At 30.9% G+C, this 21,796-nt stretch overlaps 1 protein-coding gene across 1 annotated transcript in view; it reads right to left on the bottom strand.

The window, feature by feature from the left end:
- Window positions 1–21,796, bottom strand: part of Taldo (transaldolase) — a 53,448-nt gene extending 31,652 nt beyond the window's left edge. Inside the window, exons 1-2 of the mRNA XM_075378309.1 lie at window positions 21,591–21,796; window positions 435–558 (exon numbers count right to left, since the gene is read on the bottom strand). Of these exons, the coding sequence (XP_075234424.1) occupies window positions 435–558; window positions 21,591–21,684 (218 nt within the window). The 5' untranslated portion in view covers window positions 21,685–21,796. The remainder of the gene's footprint in view (window positions 1–434; window positions 559–21,590) is intronic.

Here is a 21,796-nt window from a genome sequence, read left to right on the forward strand (position 1 = left end):
TATAGAGAATACCTGTAAGAAAAACTAATTTATGCAATTATGATCATTTTTTTATACTACTAATAATTACTTTTGAAGTTCTATCAAATAACATATCTAATTTAATATTTCTTTTCCTTTTTTTTAATTACGTTACTCAATATTCTCTTGAGTTTTTTACACAGAGAATATTGAGTAACCTCTATCTTCTATCTTCTTTAAATAGAATTGTTTTCTCATTAATGGCTTGATAGAGATTATCTAAAAACAAATAGTAGGTGCAGCATAACAAAGAGTATTTAACTATTTCTTTTCATCTCAGACAAACTGCTTGTGAGTATATATATGGCTTTACTTGTAGATAAGCAAAGCGGAAAAAACAATTCTTAACTAACATTTTTCATACTAAAAGAATTTTATTAAAAAAATTTAATCAGAATTATCTATTAACTTACTTTCCAACTTTCTTTCCATAATCCACGGCCTTTTCAATAAGATGTTTATACTGTGGCATCGAAGCAGCCAACAAAATTAATGATGGATTTGTGGTCGCATCTGTTGGCTTATATTTTTCCATCGCTGCAAAAATGAAAAAAAAAAAAACATAACTATTTATGCCATCAGAAAATAATAAAAGCTTCATTAATTTTATTACTCACTCTATGGTATACCCCGTTGGTACTTACGTATAAACGCCACCGCAGCTATAGCTTTATTTAAAAACAAAGTAGTCAATCGGATTTCAGTGGAAAATGGGCTGATATAGAGTTTAACATAGATTCAAAACAGTCTCTTTATTAATTTTAATAAATAATTGCAATAATTACTGAATTTATTAAATAAATACTAAAAAAATTACGGTGTTAATTAGTCAAGCGAGCGTAGGTTAAGTTTGGTTAAATTATATTTATAAAATATAAATAACCATTTATTAAAATTAATAAAGAGACTGTTCATTTTCCACCGAAATCAGATTGACTATTTTGTTTTTAAATAAATCTGTAGCTGCGGTGGCGTTAATATGCAAGTACCCTGTATCTGTATCTTATTAATCTAGAATATTTAAGCCTCAGGATATTGTAAATAAAAATAACTTATTTTCTACTAAAAATAAGAAACCCATTTCTTTTAGGTCTTGGTCCATTTTTTTTAAATTTCAAGCAAGTATTATAAGCAAGTATTACTAAATTTTTTTTTATAATTACTTCTAGTACCTAAGAGTTAAAAGGTAAAAAACAGGCCTGTTACCCTAAGCCCTGCATTATTTATTTTGAAAAACATTATTCATTAATTATTTATTTAATATGAAAAACAAACAATTTGTAAACGTAACTTCAGTAAACAATACAAGATTTGGTCATGTAACAAAATGAATTTTGAGTACACTAAGATGAAGTTCCATCTTTACTCATTCCAAAAAGCCGTTTTTGACCTCTGTATAATGTAAAATAAGAATGCTACAAGCTCATGGAAAGTGACGAAAATGGTTTTTTTTTTTTGTCTTCAGTCATTTGACTGGTTTGATGCAGCTCTCCAAGATTCCCTATCTAGTGCTAGTCGTTTCATTTCAGTATACCCTCTACATCCTACATCCCCAACAATTTGTTTTACATACTCCAAACGTGGCCTGCCTACACAATTTTTCCCTTCTACCTGTCCTTCCAATATTAAAGCGACTATTCCAGGATGCCTTAGTATGTGGCCTATAAGTCTGTCTCTTCTTTTAACTATATTTTTCCAAACGCTTCTTTCTTCATCTATTTGCCGCAATACCTCTTCATTTGTCACTTTATCCACCCATCTGATTTTTAACATTCTCCTATAGCACCACATTTCAAAAGCTTCTATTCTTTTCTTCTCAGATATTCCGATCGTCCAAGTTTCACTTCCATATAAAGCGACACTCCAAACATACACTTTCAAAAATCTTTTCCTGACATTTAAATTAATTTTTGATGTAAACAAATTATATTTCTTACTGAAGGCTCGTTTAGCTTGTGCTATTCGGCATTTTATATCGCTCCTGCTTCGTCCATCTTTAGTAATTTTACTTCCCAAATAACAAAATTCTTCTACCTCCATAATCTTTTCTCCTCCTATTTTCACATTCAGTGGTCCATCTTTGTTATTTCTACTACATTTCATTACTTTTGTTTTGTTCTTGTTTATTTTCATGCGATAGTTCTTGCGTAGGACTTCATCTATGCCGTTCATTGTTTCTTCTAAATCCTTTTTACTCTCGGCTAGAATTACTATATCATCAGCAAATCGTAGCATCTTTATCTTTTCACCTTGTACTGTTACTCCGAATCTAAATTGTTCTTTCACATCATTAACTGCTAGTTCCATGTAAAGATTAAAAAGTAACGGAGATAGGGAACATCCTTGTCGGACTCCCTTTCTTATTAGGGCTTCTTTCTTATGTTCTTCAATTGTTATTGTTGCTGTTTGGTTCCTGTACATGTTAGCAATTGTTCTTCTATCTCTGTATTTGAACCCTAATTTTTTTAAAACGCTGAACATTATATTCCAATCTACGTTATCGAAAGCCTTTTCTAGGTCTATAAACGCCAAGTATGTTGGTTTGTTTTTCTTTAATCTTCCTTCTACTATTAATCTGAGGCCTAAAATTGCTTCCCTTGTCCCTATACTTTTTCTGAAACCAAATTGGTCTTCTAACACTTCTTCCACTCTCCTCTCAATTCTTCTGTATAAAATTCTAGTTAAGATTTTTGATGCATGACTAGTTAAACTAATTGTTCTATATTCTTCACATTTATCTGCCCCTGCTTTCTTTGGTATCATAACTATAACACTTTTTTTGAAGTCTGATGGAAATTCTCCTTTTTCATAAATATTACACACCAGTTTGTATAATCTATCAATCGCTTCCTCACCTGCACTGCGCAGTAATTCTACAGGTATTCCGTCTATTCCAGGAGCCTTTCTGCCATTTAAATCTTTTAATGCTCTCTTAAATTCAGATCTCAGTATTGTTTCTCCCATTTCATCCTCCTCAACTTCCTCTTCTTCCTCTATAACACCATTTTCTAATTCATTTCCTCCGTATAACTCTTCAATATATTCCACCCATCTATCGACTTTACCTTTCGTATTATATATTGGTGTACCATCTTTGTTTAACACATTATTAGATTTTAATTTATGTACCCCAAAATTTTCCTAAACTTTCCTGTATGCTCCGTCTATTTTACCAATGTTCATTTCTCTTTCCACTTCTGAACGCTTTTCTTTAAACCACTTTTCTTTCGCCAGTTTGCACTTCCTATTTATAGCATTTCTTAATTGCCGATAGTTCCTTTTACTTTCTTCATCATTAGCATTCTTATATTTTCTACGTTCATCCATCAGCTGCAATATATCGTCTGAAACCCAAGGTTTTCTACCAGTTCTCTTTATTCCGCCTAAGTTTGCTTCTGCTGATTTAAGAATTTCCTTTTTAACATTCTCCCATTCTTCTTCTACATTTTCTACCTTATCTTTTTTTCTCAGACCTCTTGCGATGTCCTCCTCAAAAATCTTCTTTATCCCCTCTTCCTCAAGCTTCTCTAAATTCCACAGATTCATCTGACAACTTTTCTTCAGGTTTTTAAACCCCAATCTACATTTCATTATCACCAAATTATGGTCGCTATCAATGTCTGCTCCAGGGTAAGTTTTGCAGTCAACGAGTTGATTTCTAAATCTTTGCTTAACCATGATATAATCTATCTGATACCTTACAGTATCGCCTGGCTTTTTCCAAGTGTATATTCTTCTATTATGATTTTTAAATTGGGTGTTGGCAATTACTAAATTATACTTCGTGCAAAACTCTATAAGTCGGTCCCCTCTTTCATTCCTTTTGCCCAGCCCGTATTCACCCACTATATTTCCTTCCTTGCCTTTTCCAATGCTTGCATTTCAATCTCCAACTATTATTAAATTTTCATCTCCTTTTACGTGTTTAATTGCTTCATCAATCTCTTCGTATACACACTCTACCTCATCATCATCATGGGCGCTTGTAGGCATATAAACGTTAACAATCGTTGTCGGTTTAGGTTTTGATTTTATCCTTATTACAATGATTCTATCGCTATGCGTTTTGAAATACTCCACTCTCCTCCCTATCTTCTTGTTCATCACGAAACCTACTCCTGCCTGCCCATTATTTGACGCTGAATTAATTACTCTAAAATCACCCGACCAAAAGTCGCCTTCCTCTTCCCACCGAACCTCACTAATTCCTACTATATCCACATTCACCCTATCCATTTCCCTTTTTAAATTTTCTAGCCTACCAACCTTTTTTAAGCTTCTAACATTCCACGCTCTGACTCGTAGAATGTTATTTTTTAATTTTCTGGTGACCCCTTCCTTAGTAGTCCCCACCCGGAGATCCGAACGGGGGACTATTTTACCTCCGGAATATTTTACCAAGGAAGGCGCCTCCATTATTGCTATGTGAAAATGCAGAGAGCCACATTTTCTTGGAAAAAAAGCAGCTGTAGTTTTCCATTGCTTTCAGCTGCGCAGTACTCAGAGAACTGAGTGATGTTGATACGGCCGTTTAAGTCATTGTGACTCACGCCCCTAACAACTACTGAAAGAGCTGCTGCCCTCTTTCAGGAATCATTCCTTAGTCTGGCTCTCAACAGATACCTCTCCGATATGGTTGCACCTTCGGTCCAGCTACTCTGTATCCCTGAACACTCAAGCCCCCTCACCAACGGCAAGGTCTCATGATTCATAGAGGAGGAGGACCATTTGTCAAGTTATAAAATAATCTATTACTCAAGGAAAAACTTTTGAAAAAAAATATATAAATTTTTTTTGGTCGCTACTAGGTGGGTAGTTATCAAACACCAAATAATATGAAAATCAAAAATAGTGATGCACTGATCATTTGTTGAATTAAAATAGAATACCCAAAACAGATTTTCATTGACTTGTCTCCTACTCTTATTACTTTTAATTTAAAAAAAAACCCATGTCGTCTGTGAAACTTGTAATCTATTCTTCTTCCACCTAAATGATCCATTTATCTTCTAGAGCATTTTAGATGAAACGTACATAATACAGTGAATCAAATTCATTTAATTTTTCAAATTAGAAAATTTTGATTTTTCATAATTACTCAACAGTAAATAAAATAATCTAAATTACAAACTCATCTGATTATAATGTTAATATACAAGCATAACTTATAGTCACAACACCACGTTGAACTCTTTCATTATTCATTTGAAGAAATCAAGGTGACAGTGATCGTATTGTAGGTCTATTCCTTCAAAACTGATCTTATGTAAGTAATATTAGAATTTGTGTAACAAATTATATTTATGTATTAGTAAATACATTTAAACAAATTGAAATACGTCTCAAATTTTTATTGTGATTTCAATAGGCTACACTATATGTCAACTAAATAACAAGACTGATCCTTTTGTTATAAAACAGAATAAACATTGCAATTTATTTTCACAGTAATCCCCAATGTGACATCAACACTCTGTGTACATCTTTTTGCTACAGGTGTTTGAAACCTTTTGAAACAACTTATCATACTGATCTCTCACTACAGTTCGATGTTCTTTATCATCACATATTACATTCATTTCATGACTATTTTGAATTAAGGTAGCAAAAAGCATTCTTTAGGGGCCAGGTCAGTCAAAGGGTATTTTCAATGACTAAAATCGTCTTTTGTGCCAAAAAATGCCCTATCTTTAACAAAAATATGGGTAAGTACAGTATCATAAAAACTGAAAATTTATGGAATCAATAATTTCATATCACACTCAGCAAATTTTATTCCACTACCTTTGTATATCTCCTCACAGAACTACTTTGTGACTATAATTCCTTGAGGAACTAATATATTACTGCTGAACAATCTCTTCTGATATAAAAAAAATGATCAATATATACATATGATTTGGTTCTCATTCTAGATTTTTACAACGGTACTATTTTATCAGATGTTATGTTAATCACAATTCTGAGCTCCGTTGTTTCACCTTGAAATTACAATTAAAACCCAACTCTCATCAGTGATAATGATTTTAATCAAAAATTATTATCTTATTAAGATAAAATAAGATTATTATCTTATTAAGATCAAAAATTATTATCATATTATCTTATGATTACAAGTTAAGAAGAACCACTACTGCTTATGCTAAATTTCAAACTGCAGCTCACTAAATTTTTATTTGCAATCATCAGAAAGAACATACTAGTGGATTAAACTATAATCTATTTTGCCTTATGTCAACAGCAATGAGCAGATACAGTTTTGTTATTTAACTGAACACTGTATACAAGATATTTAACTGAACACTGTATACAAGATATTTGGATTATCAGATTTTCATTCATCTGGAACAGGTTTGGTGCTATCTAGTCCAGATGAAAAGGGTTATAGAGTAAATATAAATCAATAAGATTATTCTACACTAAAGTAAAAAATAAAATATGTACATATTCTTGCAAAACTGGGATTCCACACAATATTTTGACTAAATTTCTTGGATGAAGCCTTGCCAACAACTTTACCTTAATACCTATCCCAATATTTCCTACACATAATCTAATAAAAAAAAGGAAGGAAGAAGAAACCCATTTCACCGTCCCCATAGCTACTCGAGTTCTCTCCGCACTCTCTTCCTTCTTTATTTTACTATTTACAATTTGGTGGTAAACTTATCATTATATAAATCATTAGATATAGTACTTGATCACTTCTACACTTTAGTGTAAGAGTTTATACATAAATCCCTCTAATTTTTAATTTTATAACTAAAAATAAAAGTACCTACAAGTAAATACACCTAATAAAAGAACATCTGTTAGATGTAGTAACTGCAATAAGAACTTATAAACTACAAAAAATAAGCAATAATAAATATATAATCAATATTTTTAAAAAAGTAACTGTCCAAAAACGGTCAAACGATTGAATGTAGATTTATCTTGATCTCAAGAATTTTATTTTTTCTTGACTTTTTGCCTTTTTCTCATTCATATTTATTTATTTACTTTTTTTAATCTAGGTTCTTAGGAGCTTGTTCAATTTTTCTGTTCTACCTCTTCTAATGGTCTTTATGCGCATTCATTTCTCTTACATTTTTATCTAAGCATTAGATACCTTTTCCATGAAACTCTCTTACACATAAGCATATTTATTGTAAAAGTTGCTTCTACTCCCTCACAACTTTTTACACTGACATGTATAATTCAATACACCACTAAAAATTCTTGTAATAAACTTTCCAGAGATGTTTGTTTAAAGAGATACCAAAAATAATCTATTTTAGATGTACGATTGCTACAATTTCAATTAACAATCAGAAAAATAAGGATAATAATTACATTTCCCCTTAGACAATACATTTAAAAATTTTATAAAATGTTAATGTTTTAATTAACATTTTTAAAGAAAAAAGTAAAATCTGATAAAAAAATGCTGGCACAAAAATTTCTAAAAGTTAATAAATTTGTTCGTTAACAAAAATTAAATTAATATGTTTTTAATATAATCTTACTGCAACACAAAAAATGTCAATATAAAAAGTACCCATTGACACAATATCATCTGGTAAGTCACAATAATTTTAAACTTATTTGATTTACTGGTCCTCTGAGTCGACTTAGAAAACAGCTCCTTCACTGAATACTTGCTACTTAGTTAAACAAAGGAACAAACTTATCAAATTATATAAAAAAAGAATTTAATTCAGCAGTTTCTAAATTAATTAAAACATCTTTTATTTAACAAAATGTAAATTTTAATTAGAAAAAGATTAATTTGTCTAGAATTATTGAGAATTCAGCATAATTTTTATATCCTGATGCTTTGACAGTATCAATAACTGGTATTAAAGGATGCTAGTGAAGGGTGATCTAAATGGATGCTAAACTATTTGTGACAACCATTGTATCTGCTAATAATGAATGTAAACAACAAGCAAACTATACCAGATGTCCTTTAACTTTTATGATCTATGGAAAACAGAATTATTAAACATAGCTTTAGCCTCTGGCATTTTCCATTCTTTCATATACCCTTTTATTTCCATGATACTAATCCCTGACAGGTGTTATGGTACTGTCAGATCTGATAGTAATGTCATTTACTGTTAACTAATTTAGGTCCATCCAAATAGTAATTTTAATCGCCTTGATAGATCAGTGTTTAAAGTGACCAAACTATTTTAAAAAAAGTACGGGTTCAAATACCTGCACTATTAAAATTATTTTAACAGTAAGCATTCACTTTATTACTGACGCACAAAAAGACAAAAATAAGACACACAAAAATTGACAAAATAAGGCTAGTAACTAATCTGATTATAAAGCCTTAAGTAATTAGTCTAATTTTTTTTATTAAATCATGAATCTACAGATAATAATCTTATTAAAAAAAGTAAATAAAATAATTATCCAAAGTGAATGTGCTGACTTAAAAGATATAATAATTAAAATACTTTGTAATCTTTTCACAAACAAAATATTAAAAACTTTTCATAAATTTAACAGTTTAGTATTAGACCGAATACTATTACATTATGCAACTGTAATCAATATGAAGCAACACAATTATTCCATCATAAAGTTTCAAAAAGATATGTAAATTATTTTATATTTTAATAGCTTCATTATAAAATTGAATGTTATAAGAAAAACAATAATTATTACTTAAGGGTACAAAAATCAAATTTATAATTTATAGTAAAATTATAAAATATATTAAATTTGGCAATTTAATCATGGCTGGATGAAAATCATTATTGTAGCAAATAAATTACTGTTCTGCCTGGAATAATGTGGTATTGTTTGTCAGATGTTTTTGATTTTTCATGCAGAAATATTAAGGTTGACAATTGTTAGTTTATAAAAAAAATTAATTTTATACACAGATATAAATCTGTAGCCCAGAGGTAAAGGACAGCGCCTCCATTTTTGTCGAAAATGCATTTATAAGTAAATCACATAGCATTCTTTGTATTCTTTCTAGTGGTATAAACCACTATCTCCAGTTGTGAATAATAAACACGATAGTTACTTTTAAAATGACTACAAGTACAAATTTTATTTTGGTAAACAACAACCAAGTACAGATATCATTATACACCTTAGAACAATCCTGTAGTCCAGACATAAAGAGAACCATCTCCATTTTTTACAGTTTTACAGTAAAGCAGTTTGAAGTTTTGAAATTCAATTTCTAATCTACTTTGCTCATCATCATCCTTTCATCATAACATTTTCTACTAAAGTACCTTATTAAAAAATTAAGCCTTTGTGTAAAATTAAGTGTTACCAAAAAATACTGAATTATAATGAAACAAAATTTTTAAGGCTTACTGGGATTCAAGAAAGGGACACAATTTAAAAGGACAGTTCATTGCATCCTGCACTGAAGTAAGACCAAAAAAAGATCTAGAGGTATGGACGGTAGAAAATCAAAAGAAAATTCTTTTCCTTATAGATTAATCATAAATGATGTAAAAATAAGGGTGAGTAAACTGATGTTTTTAAAGACACTAGCTATATCTAATAGTTGTAATTAATACAATTAAAAAAAAGAATCGGGAGGGATCATAGAAATAGACAAAAGAGGATGGCATATACCTGTCACGAAAACACACGAAGAAATAATTCAAAATATTATTCTACTCATAAATGTTATCCCGAAATATGTGAGCTTCTATTCACACTTGAAAACTAAGAAACAGTTTTGAAGTGTCTTTAGAGTTTTGAAGTGTGTTTTAGAGAAACTATAATGATTGTATTAAGAATTCCGTACTGAAAAAAATATAGGTAAAGAAAAAGTAGCAAAAAAGTGGCTTTATAGCTTTTTATAAATGTATATTCAACAAAAAATTCAATTTGTCATTTAAGCAGCACAAACCGATACCTCTGATGCATATCTAGCAAAATTAAAGTGTGAATTAACTTCAGACGGTAAAAAATTTATTCAAAGTAATTATGAATAGTAAATTAAGGATTAGAAGCAGTATAACAAAAAAAAGTAAAGATACACAAGATACAAGGAACAGCCAAACAGTAAAAGCGTTGACAGCTGATTTACAAACACCACATGGTTAACACGAAAATTTTCTACTGCAGGAAGTTGTAGATGTTTAATTTCAAAATTTACGATTCCAATGTTCAACTTCATTTTGTATGATGTGGGTTGAAACTAAGGCAGGATGTGGTGGTAATGAAATAGCTTCTTACATTCTAAAATGGGCTGAACAAAACATTCCAGATTCAGAAATTGAAGAAATAGTATTAGGGTCAGACAATTGCTACGGCAAGAACAAAAATTTGGACAAGAGAAAAAAATAATAATATTAATAATTATATTTTTTTTTAAATACAAAACAAAAATTAATAAATATGCGATAGCATCTATAAAAGTAGACCTAAAAATGATATTTTAGTAGAAAAAGTTATGATGGAAGGATGGTGACGAACAAAGGAAATTATAAAATGTGAATTTCAAACTTTATGTAAAATTGTAAAAATGGAGATTGTGTCCTTTACCGCCAGGCTACAGAAATATTAACAACATTTTACAGAGGATATTTTTAAGCTGGTACAACAACTGCGACACTGTGCTGGTGCAAATATCTGAGGCACAGTAATAGAGTTTCTGCCTTTCATTGAGAGTTTCAAAGTTTCAGAGTCTCAGTCTGGTATTTTTTACACACTACAAAACTCACTACCATCAATCAGTAACTGTTAACGGACATCAGCCTGTGTTGCTATATAAATGATTAAGCAAATCATGATCACTGCCATATAAACACTATGAAAAGATACACTTTAGTCCTGTAAAGGACTTTCATGTAACATAATTTGAAAAAACACTGTTAACTTTGGTACAGTGACAATGGTGAGTAAACTTTCACTAACAAGGCAATATATCAATGACTAAAATAAATAATCTAAAAGATGCTGTATTTCTGAAAATGAAAATGTTCTGGAACATCATTGGTATCAGAGGAAGAAATTGATCATGTTCACTCGAGAAACTGATTAAATCCACACAAATCTACTATCATCAGCTTCTGAAGTTCAAGTTCCACAACCGACCGTTTGTGAGAAAATTTTGTGGAAATGGTTGAAAACAATTTCATGTAAATTGCAGTGTTACACTTAAGCGACGACAATAAAATCCTTCATAATGCTTTCATATAAAAGGAAAAGTTAACAATCACAATGTACGGAACAATAAACAAAAAATCCTAAAGAAATAATACAGAACACATGTGATTCACCTAAAGTAAATGTGTTTTATCTACACTCCACGAAAAACTGTATGGGCGATTCTTTTTTCACAAAGCAATAACAACTGTAAGAATTTACTTCAAACATATGAAGTAAGTGTCTAATCCTTCAACTTCAAGAAGACAGTGATACCTTCATTCTTATATGTGATGGAGATGTCACTAACTGGTGTGCAATGACGCACATAAGGTTCAAAATCTAGACTGGCTATTCAGTAGAGAAGTAGTAGAGTAGAGTTAACTATCCATTAGAGTTCAGATTGGCTATTCAATAAACAAAAACATTGCAAAAAACTATTGGTCTCGAAGAAGTTCAGATTTAATGTCTTGTAACTACTTTGTATCAGGTTTTAAATAAGAGATTTTATCCCTCCAGTTCCTATAAATATAGATAACTTGTAATAACATATCACAACAGCTGTTATTAGTGCCAAGGTGGATATGCTGCAAGCTGCAAATGGACTGCTACAATGAGGTCTGTCAACAATATACAAAGTATACACAGAACAACTATAAATTTACAGTTATAAACTAAAAAATTCTCTCTGAAATTATTAGAGTCATTTTCACTATAAAATAAGTTTTTATACGCTAGCAAAACCATTTATTTCATTCATAACTACCCAGAACTTTATAATATTTAATATTGTGAGGTACTACGAGGTGCAACAATAAAGTAATGAGACTGATTTTTCTTTGCAAGATGTGGCAACCCTGCAGCTTGCGTAGGCACACCATCTTTGACCTAGTCTATAAGCTATTTCTAGACCAAGCCGCACATTGATGCAACTGCTCAGTCGTGATTTGTGCTGTAATAAGTGAACACGTGTTTGTGTCTCTCGTCACAGAGATGAAACCGCAAATATTGCGCAACGGTATGCCATTTCTTTTTGCGTTAAATCAGGTGAAAACGCGACGACAACTTATGGTAAGCTTCAGAAGGCTTTTGGAAAGGAGGTTATGTCAAGAGCTCAAGTTTTTTCGGTGGCATAAAAGTTTTAGTGAAGCAGTACACCAATTTTTAACCTCATAACAAATTTCAGTACTACCACAGCCACCTTATTCACCAGATATCGCTCTGTGCTACTTTTTTTATTTCCAAGAGTCAAAATGGCGGTCAAGGGACACCATTTTTAAACAACACAAGATGTCCAAAAAGCTATGACGAGGGTCTTGGAGGATATTACAGAAGATGAGTTCCAGAAATGTTACCATCAATGGCAGAAGCGCTGGAATAAGTGTGTGCAATCAGAGGGGAACTACTTTGAAGGAGACAACACAAAACATGACTAAAACGGTAAGCAACATTTTTTTTCACATTAGTCTCATTACTTTATTGTCGCACCTCGTAAGTTAGAGTTAAATTGTTTACCGTGCCGCATATCTTAAAGGATATTCTTTTAAGAACCCTGAGCAAGTTCTCAAGTGGTCTTAAGAAGAAAGTTTTGCTCCAAATTTGCAAGGGGTTGTACCAATACCTGCTGTGTGGTCTTCATTTCCTGCTTTTCTATATCCTTGAGCTCTTTTTCACATCATAATTCACAGATATAGGTTAGCTAATATACTAACCAGAGAAAATGTTGAGTAACATAGAAACACTGCAAATTTACTATAGTTTCGTAAACCTTGCAGTAGTAAGCACTATTTATGTAAATATAGCCGACTAACAAAATAAACGTTTTTTCTATTTAAGTTCAAGACTAATTTTTCAACAAAATGGATCAACCCATCAAAAATAATTTTTAAATCTTGTATGTAGTTTAGGTAAATTAAGCTGAAGAATATTTCTACTAAAGATTACAAATACTTAATTTTTAAATATTTTTCTTTTTCTTATAATCACATTTTATTACGAGTTAACCAGAATAGTGAAACAAGCTGATTTTTAACTATGATATTCAGGCAGCACTTGAAATAGTTGGCTAATACAGTTTAATTCTAAACTGAAATGGAGAGATTCCAAGCATTCCTTTTCTCTTTATCGTTACAAGGTGGAGTTGTACCAGGTGCCAAGATTAGAAACTTAAACATGGAATGGCTGATAAGCTTGTAACATTAACTGCAACTAAAACAGAAATTAAGTAAATCTAGAATAAAAAAAGTCTAGGGAAGATATTATTCTATAAAATCCTAATACGCCCAACTTGAACACTCTTATCCAGTTGATAGTGCACCTTAAGCGAGTTCCATCTTTTCATTAATAAACACATGCCTGTTTCAGAAGTATCTATCTACGATAGGTTTGCTCCTAGGTGATATTACATATAAAATTTGTAATCAGTCACCTGAGATGACAAAACATACCGTGCTTGAATGTGTGGCACTCAAAGGGGAACATTGTTCTGGCAATAATTAAAAGATGCAGAATATGTTGTATCAAGCTGTTTTCCAAAATGCATAACAATCCTTAATGCTGAAACACCTCTACAGAAATTATTACTCTTTCCTTTAATAACCGAATAAAAAAGATAGAAACTTAGTTTTAATAACCAAATCATCTTTCTTCAAAATAATAAAATAAATAAGTAAGCGATAAATTAGTTTCCCGACTAAATTGAAATAAACATAGTCTAAAATATTAACATCAAAAACGTTATAATGTCATCATAATTAACTACTTGATAAAAAAAGGCCAGTATTACCTAAAGCGATGATTCTCAATCTTTTTTGCTCATGATCCCCAAAAAGTAAAAAACAATATAAAATGAATTGGCGACCCCCCCCCTTCACCAACCACAACCCGATGAAACCTACTTAAAACCGTTTAGCTGTGTTAATAGCAATGGCTATGAAAATGCATGTATGAAGTATACAAACATGAGCGATTTATAGATTCCTACTTTATGTATACAAACTCCTTGTAATTTGGTCTGCTTGCATAATATTCATTGTGAGAGCATCATGTTCAAACATGCATATGATACATTTGAACACACCGTGCTCTTAGCAGTATAAAAGAGGTGTAAGAGATTGCAGAATGTCAGTTTAGTTTCGAATGCGAATCGTGCATCTGGTGCCTTTATTTAAGTTTTTAATTTTATTGAAAATAATAATAATAAAGGTTTTGGTTTTTTAGTGTGTGGCCGAACGGTGTAACAGAGTGACCCATCTATATCCACTGAACCAATTGGTAAAAGGGCAAGATTGTACAATGATATCCTGACCCCCCATAGAAAAAGACACCCACCCACCTAGTGATGAATCCGGTCACCATGCCACACCAGCCCCTCTGTTCCTAGCCCTCATGGGTTTTACTGGAGGTTGTCTTTTAGATCCATTGTAGAATAACTGTCATTGTACAATGATAGTTATTTAAATTATGGTTTTATCTCACTGGATGGAAAGCCGTAGTGCACTGTTTGCTTTCAAGTTCTCTCCGATGAAAGCATGAAGCCATCAAATTAATTAGACGCTTGGAAACTAAACATTCAGACCAAAAAAGCAAACCCTTGGAATTTTTCAAAAGAAAATTACATACTCTGAGAAATCAACCGGCTTCTATTTGTAAATCAAGCCATATTGATAAAAGTACAATTGAAACATCTTATCTCAGCATTAACAGTAGCTAAGATGTCCAACCCCCCCCCCCCCCCCTGATCATAGTAAACTTCACATTGCTTGATTCACTCGGTGGAGTATTTCCTAGATGATAAAAATGATTTATCAAAGAGATGGGTACTAAATCCATTAAGTGAAAACACTGTTGTAGTTGCTAAGTTACCAGTTGAGATTCACAACCGGCTCATCAAAATGTCAGATAAAACATTACAACTACAATTCACATCTGAAGATTTACATATGTTTTGGCTTGCTCGTCAAAGTGAATATGGATTTAGACAAAGAAGCATTGAAAATATTAATTCCTTTTGTCATGTGTTTCCTCTGTGAAAAGTGTTTACCGTCTATCGTTGCACTAAAAACTAAATATAGGAATTGTCTTTTATTACTTGAAAACAATCTGTTTTTGTGCATTTCTAACAAAAATCCAGATTTGGAGAAACTTTTAAATGAAAAACAAATGCAACCATCTCATTAATTATTATTTTCTTTACACGTGTACTTATAGATTTAAGTAAAATGTTTATAATATATAATCTTTTTTCTTGTAAAATGATTTTATTATTGTTTAGGTGAAAGTTGCAGGCAAATTTCACAACCGCCTTTGACCGCAACCTCCAGGTTAATGCTGACCTAGGACATTACACCTAAATTAAAATGTTAAATAATATAATTTAAAACATTAATGAAGTTAATCAAGATTGACTATCTAGTTAATCGATGATTTTTAGACGGTTCAAAAATAGATAGTATCGCAGATTCAAAAATGTAACTATTTTTAATAAATAAAACCTTCCTGCAAGTAAAGCATACTCAAAAGTAGAAGATTCAGGGCTTGGATAAAGTTAATTTCTTTAAGTCAACTCTACAAACAGAAATGAACACCAAATAGACAATTTTGTCAAAGCTAATGATAACAAATTTCAGACAAAACTCTTACTGATAAAAGACATAATTGCAAAGGAGAAAAGGGTCCATTATGCAACAATACAAATACTGCAATATTATAAATAATGCTCCAAACAACATGTTTTTCTCAGCGAGACAAGTTTACCAGAACACCATTGAGAATTATTAACAAAATTTTGTAAAGCAAACAATATAAAAAATAAAATTTATCAAATAGTTTAAAAATACTTATGACAATTTCACTTTTAAAAGTAAGAAGTAAACAGAATTTGAGAAAATTATGTGTAATTGAACTTTAAATTATAATAATTTTAACAATTACGCATAACATACAAATAAAACAAAATACAAAAATTAATAGCTTATCAATAAGTAAAAATCTTATCAATACTTTCATTATATAGAAAAACAGCAATATTAATTTTTTAGTAATGTTGTACCAATAATTAGATAATTATTTCACAAATATAATTTATCTTGATATTATTTACACGTCAAACAAGAACATAGTGTTAAGCTTAAAACACACCAAAAAAAAAAACAAAATAGTTACGATAAGCAAGAAGTTAGTACATTGTACATTTATTTTTTGTATGCCAGGTTACACATAAGAATGTATTATGTGTTATCTCAATTTAAGTTTCCAGTAACAAGAAAACATTTTATGCTTCCATTACTATTACATATTCATTCTAATAAGAAGCCAGCAAATTTAAAATGGGAGTAGAATAATGTTAATGAAAATTACCTTCAAATTCACCAGTATCAGCAACAACTGTTGTAAATTTCTTTAATTGCTCTAATGAAGATGACATTTCTATTACAATGAAATATTAAAACTCAATTTGTATAATATCTAAAACTAAAACTAACTTTCCAATGAATTTAATTTTATACTGCAATACAAACATCAATCATATGTTAGAAGAATAATAAATCAAACTGATATCAGTTTTATATGTTTTTTTTTTTATTTATTCACTCTTAACGTATTTACCTAAGATAACAAAATTAAGCAACATCTTAAAATTAATCTAATTAAAAATTGTAAAAGTATAAATTAATTACCGTTATATTTATCACATCAATAAACATACAATAAATATCTTAACTGATGATTTTTGGAATGATAGACGTTCACTGCCATTACCTAGAAACATTTCCTTCACAATCATCTAGTGACAAAAACAAAAATCCTAGATGAATCACTTGTCACTAAATTTTCATAAATATTTCATTTTTCAAATATCTTGAAAAGCAAAAAAAATGAAAGTCTGTTACAATGAAAGTTATTTTATCACTCCACCTTTAAGGAATGCAAATTAATTTTTTTAAACTGGCAATTTTAAAAATAGCAACACAGTCCAAATTTATTAATTTTCCTTAAAATCACCTTTAAGTAGTTAAACAGGACTCCACAATTAATGTTAAATCTCATTCCCTAATTCTCTGTATTTCCTAAACCTATAATAATCATAAAAGCTTCAAATTCAACTGAATTGATGCCCATTAACTGTATACTGAAATAAACAACATCCAAATAACAAACTCTAATATTTGAAAAAAACATTAGGGTTCTTTCAAAAGGAACAACATTATACGTGTTTCTTATACAATTATACAAATGTTATAACAATTGTATAATTGTTTCTTATACAATTTCCATGTACATTTTTAATATATTACAATGGAAACTACAGATTTGGTACATATGTACCAAAATTCAAAAAAATATACTTTGACTATCTTTTAAATGATACATAAGAGTTTGCATCATGTAAAAACAAAACCTCGATGTTTATTTCTGCTGACATACATATCATTTACAAATGAATTTCTATATGGACTCTACTATAAAAATTATATATCACTTTACATTTGTAAATTGTTTTGTTGAGCTTGAATCGGCAAAGAATACAAAAGATATCTGCTCTTTGTAAGATACTTCAAATTTTGTCTTCAGTCATTTGACTGGTTTGATGCAGCTCTACAAGATTCCCTATCTAGTGCTAGTAGCTTCATTTCGGTATACCCCCTACATCCTACATCCCTAATAATTTGTTTTACATTATTCCAAACATCGCCTGCCTACACAATTTCTTCCTGCTACCTGTCCCTCCAATATTAAAGCGACTATTCCAGGATGCCTTAATATGTGGCCTATAAGTCTGTCTCTTCTTTTAGCTATATTTTTCCAAACGCTTCTTTCTTCACCTAATTGCAGCAAAACCTCTTCATTTGTCACTTAATCCACCCATTTAATTTTTAACATTCTCCTATAGCACCGCATTTCAAAAGCTTCTAATCTTTTCTTCTCAAGATATACTCCGATCGTCCAAGTTTTACTTCCATATAAAGCAACGCTCCAAACGTATGCTTTCAAAAATCTTTTCCTGACATTTAGATTAATTCTTTACGTAAACAAATTATATTTCTGACTGAAGGCTCATTTCACCTGTGCTGTTCGGCATTTTAGGTTGCTCCTGCTTCGTTCATCTTCAGTAATTATACTTCCTAAATAGCAAAATTCTTCTACCTCCATAATCTTTTCTCCTCCTATTTCACACTCAGCGGTCCATCTTCGTTATTTCTATTACATTTCATTACTTTCATTTTGTTCTTGTATATTTTCACGCGGTAGCTCTTGCATAGGACTTCATGCCATTCATTGTTTATCGTAAACCTTTTTTACTCTCGGCTAGAATTACTATTTCATCGTAAAAATGTAAAGATATAAGATTAAAGAATTCTACCTAATGAATCGTAAAATGGCTATGAAAATAAAGCATACTTAATCTACTGACCTACTAAAAGGAATGCAGGAAATATTGTTCTTATTATTGACCTTGTTTAACGCAAATGTATTTAAGGTATAATGAAAAATATCTAGAAAGTCAAAGGATCAGTGTAGCGGAAGAAGAGGTAAACTATAAAAGTTTCACCTATGAAGGGTTTTCTTTTTTTTTTAGGAGTGAAGCACAGGATATTCAACAGTCGATTTTGAAATTAGAAGACACTACAGAATATGGAATGTCAATAAATATGAAAAATAAAGTAACGAGGATATAAAACAAATTATTGTCTGCACAACAGGAAGAACTAAACATTACAAATACTTACGAAGAATTTTAACAATTGACGATTGCAAAATAAAAACAAAAGCAATAGCTAAAGAAAGATTTAACAAAAAGAATGGTAATTATATATCATAATGGTGATCTGTAGTTAGTCAGTTAGTTGTTAGATGGAGCCAAAAGTACAATAATAAAATTATAGATATAATCTAACCAAACTCAGCCTAAACTTAAACCTTAACTAGCGAGCATAGTTAAGTTTGGTTGGATTATACTTATAATTTTATTTATTTTCTTATTTCAATATAACCTTTCAGTGGTGCCATCTAACAACTAAATGACTACAGATTGTCTTTCTAGTGGAGCTGTTATAATATGTAAGTACCAAAAGAACATTACCTACTTGAATTAGAACACGATTAAGCAAAGATTTAGAAATCAACATGTCAACTGCAAAGCATATCAAGGAGCAGATATCGATAGGAACCGTAATTTAGCGATAATGAAATGTAAATTGGGGGTTTAAAAACCTGAAGAAAAGTTGCCAGATGAACGGGTGGAATTTAGATGCTTGAGGAAGAGGAGGCAAAAAAGATTTTTGAGGACATCGAAAGAGGTCTGAGTAAAAACAATAAAGTAGAAAATATAAAAGAAAATTGGGAAAATGTTTAAAAGGAGATTCTTAAATTAGCAGAAGAAAACTTACGCAGAACAAAAAAAACCGGTAGAAAACCTTGGATATCAGAAAATATATCGCAGATGATGGACGAGCATAAAAAGTATAAGAACGCTAGCGAAGAAAAAGATAAAAGGACCTATAGACAATTAAGAAATACTATAACAGGAAGTCTAATAATGCATTAAATAAAGACGGAATGCCTTTCTATAATATGAAAGAAAAAAAGTTAACGGTTGGGTGAAATACATTGAAGAGATACGGAGGAAATAAATTAGAAACTGTTGTTATACAGGAAGAAGAGGAAGTCGAAGAGGATGAAAAGGGAGATACAATACTGAAATTTGAATTTAATAGAGCATCGAAGGATTTGAATAGGAGAAAGGCTCCTGGGATAGACAGGATAACTGCAGAATTACTGTGCAGTGCAGGTAAGGAAGCGATAGATAGATTATACAAACTGGTGTGTAATACTTTAAAAAGTGTTGTTGAAGCAGGAGCAGATAAATATGAAAAATACACGACGAGTAGCCTAACTAGAATGCATCAAAAGATTTTAACTAGAATTCTGTACGGAATAACCGAGAGGAGAGTTAAAGAAGCGTTAAGGAGAAGAACGATTTGGTTTTAGGAAAAGTATAGGAATAAGAGAACCGATTTTAGCGCTCAGATTAATAGTAGAAGGAAGATTTAAAGAAAAACAAATCAACATACACGCCATTTTATACGTTTACAAAAGGCATCTGATAACATACACTGGAATAAAATTTTCAGCATTTTAAAAAATTTAGGGCTTAAGTATAGAGATAGAAGAACAATTCCTAATGTTTACAGAAACAAAACTGCAACAGTAATAATTGAAGAACATAAGAAAGAAGCGGTAATATAAAAATGGGAGTCAGACAAGGATGTCCCTATACCTGTTACTTTTTAATCTTTACATAGAATTTGCAGTTAATGATATTAAAGAACGGTTTAGATCTGGAGTAACAGTGCAAGGTGAAACAATAAAGATGCTACGATTTGCGATTCTAGTAATTCTAGCAGAGAGTAAAAAAGGTTTACGATAAACAATGAATGGCAAGAAGTCCTTTGCAAGAGCTACCGTGTGAAAATATACAAGAACAAAATGAAAGTAATGAAATATAGTAGAGACAAGGTAATGGATCGATAAATATAAAAATAGGTTGAGAAAAGACAATAGAGGAAGAAGAATTTTGTTATTTGGGAAGTAAAATTACTAAAGATGGATGAAGCAGCAGCGATATAAAATGCTGAATAGCACAGGCAAAATGAGCTTTCAGTCAGAAATATAATTTGCTTACGTCAAAAATTAATTAAAACATCAGGAAGCATTTTTGAAAGTATATGTTTAGAGCATAGTTTTATACAGAAGTGAAACTTGGACGATCAGAGTCCTGAGAAGAAAAGATTAAAAGCTTTTGAAATGTAGTGCTACGGAAGAATGTTAAAAATCAGATTGGTGGATAAAGTGACAAATGAGGAGGTGTTGCAGCAAATAGATGACCAAAAAGCATTTGAAACAGTCACTTTGAAATTGGAAATACAGGTAGATAGGAAAAATTGGCAGGCAGGCAGGCAAGGTTTGTAATATGTAAGACAAATAGTCGGGAATGTAAGATGTATGATGTATACTGAAACGAAACGACTGACACTAGATAGGGAATCTTGGCGACCAGCATCAAACCAGTAAAATGAGTGAAGACAAAAGCAAAAACCATACTCCTTTCATACGCAGTCGAAATCATATGCTTTCTTATACCTCCGTCCCAAAAAAAAAATTAAAATATTATATTAAACTGTGATCTTATCTAAAACATATGCTGTTTAAAAGTGTAACCAATTTTATACTTTTCATGCACAAGGTAGATAAAGAAAACATAATCACACAGATTATTTTCAATTCAAGTTAAATTTTTATAAGTTCTGCACTTATTTTAAAATTCTTAGCAATAAAGTTACAATCAAATCACAAATAGTAAAAACCGGTTATATTAGAAAGTGATAACTACATCATGTGGTAAATGCACGGTATGTGTCTAAAATAAACAAAATAATTGTAAAACAAACCTTCGAAGTCACCGGTATCGGCGACCACAGTAGTAAGTTGTTTCAGCTGTGCAAGCGAAGACATTTTTGACTTCTTGGTTTCGTGTTCACTCATGTTTGAACATATTTTAAATAATAAATGAGGAAAGGGAAAGTTATTGGCTGACAGACCTTGAGAGAGTGGAAGGACACGATTATCGCAAACAAACGCAACTGGCCTAACCTAC

This window comes from Lycorma delicatula, chromosome 11 (genome assembly GCF_047948215.1).
Source record: "Lycorma delicatula isolate Av1 chromosome 11, ASM4794821v1, whole genome shotgun sequence".
NCBI classification, from domain to species: domain Eukaryota; kingdom Metazoa; phylum Arthropoda; class Insecta; order Hemiptera; family Fulgoridae; genus Lycorma; species Lycorma delicatula.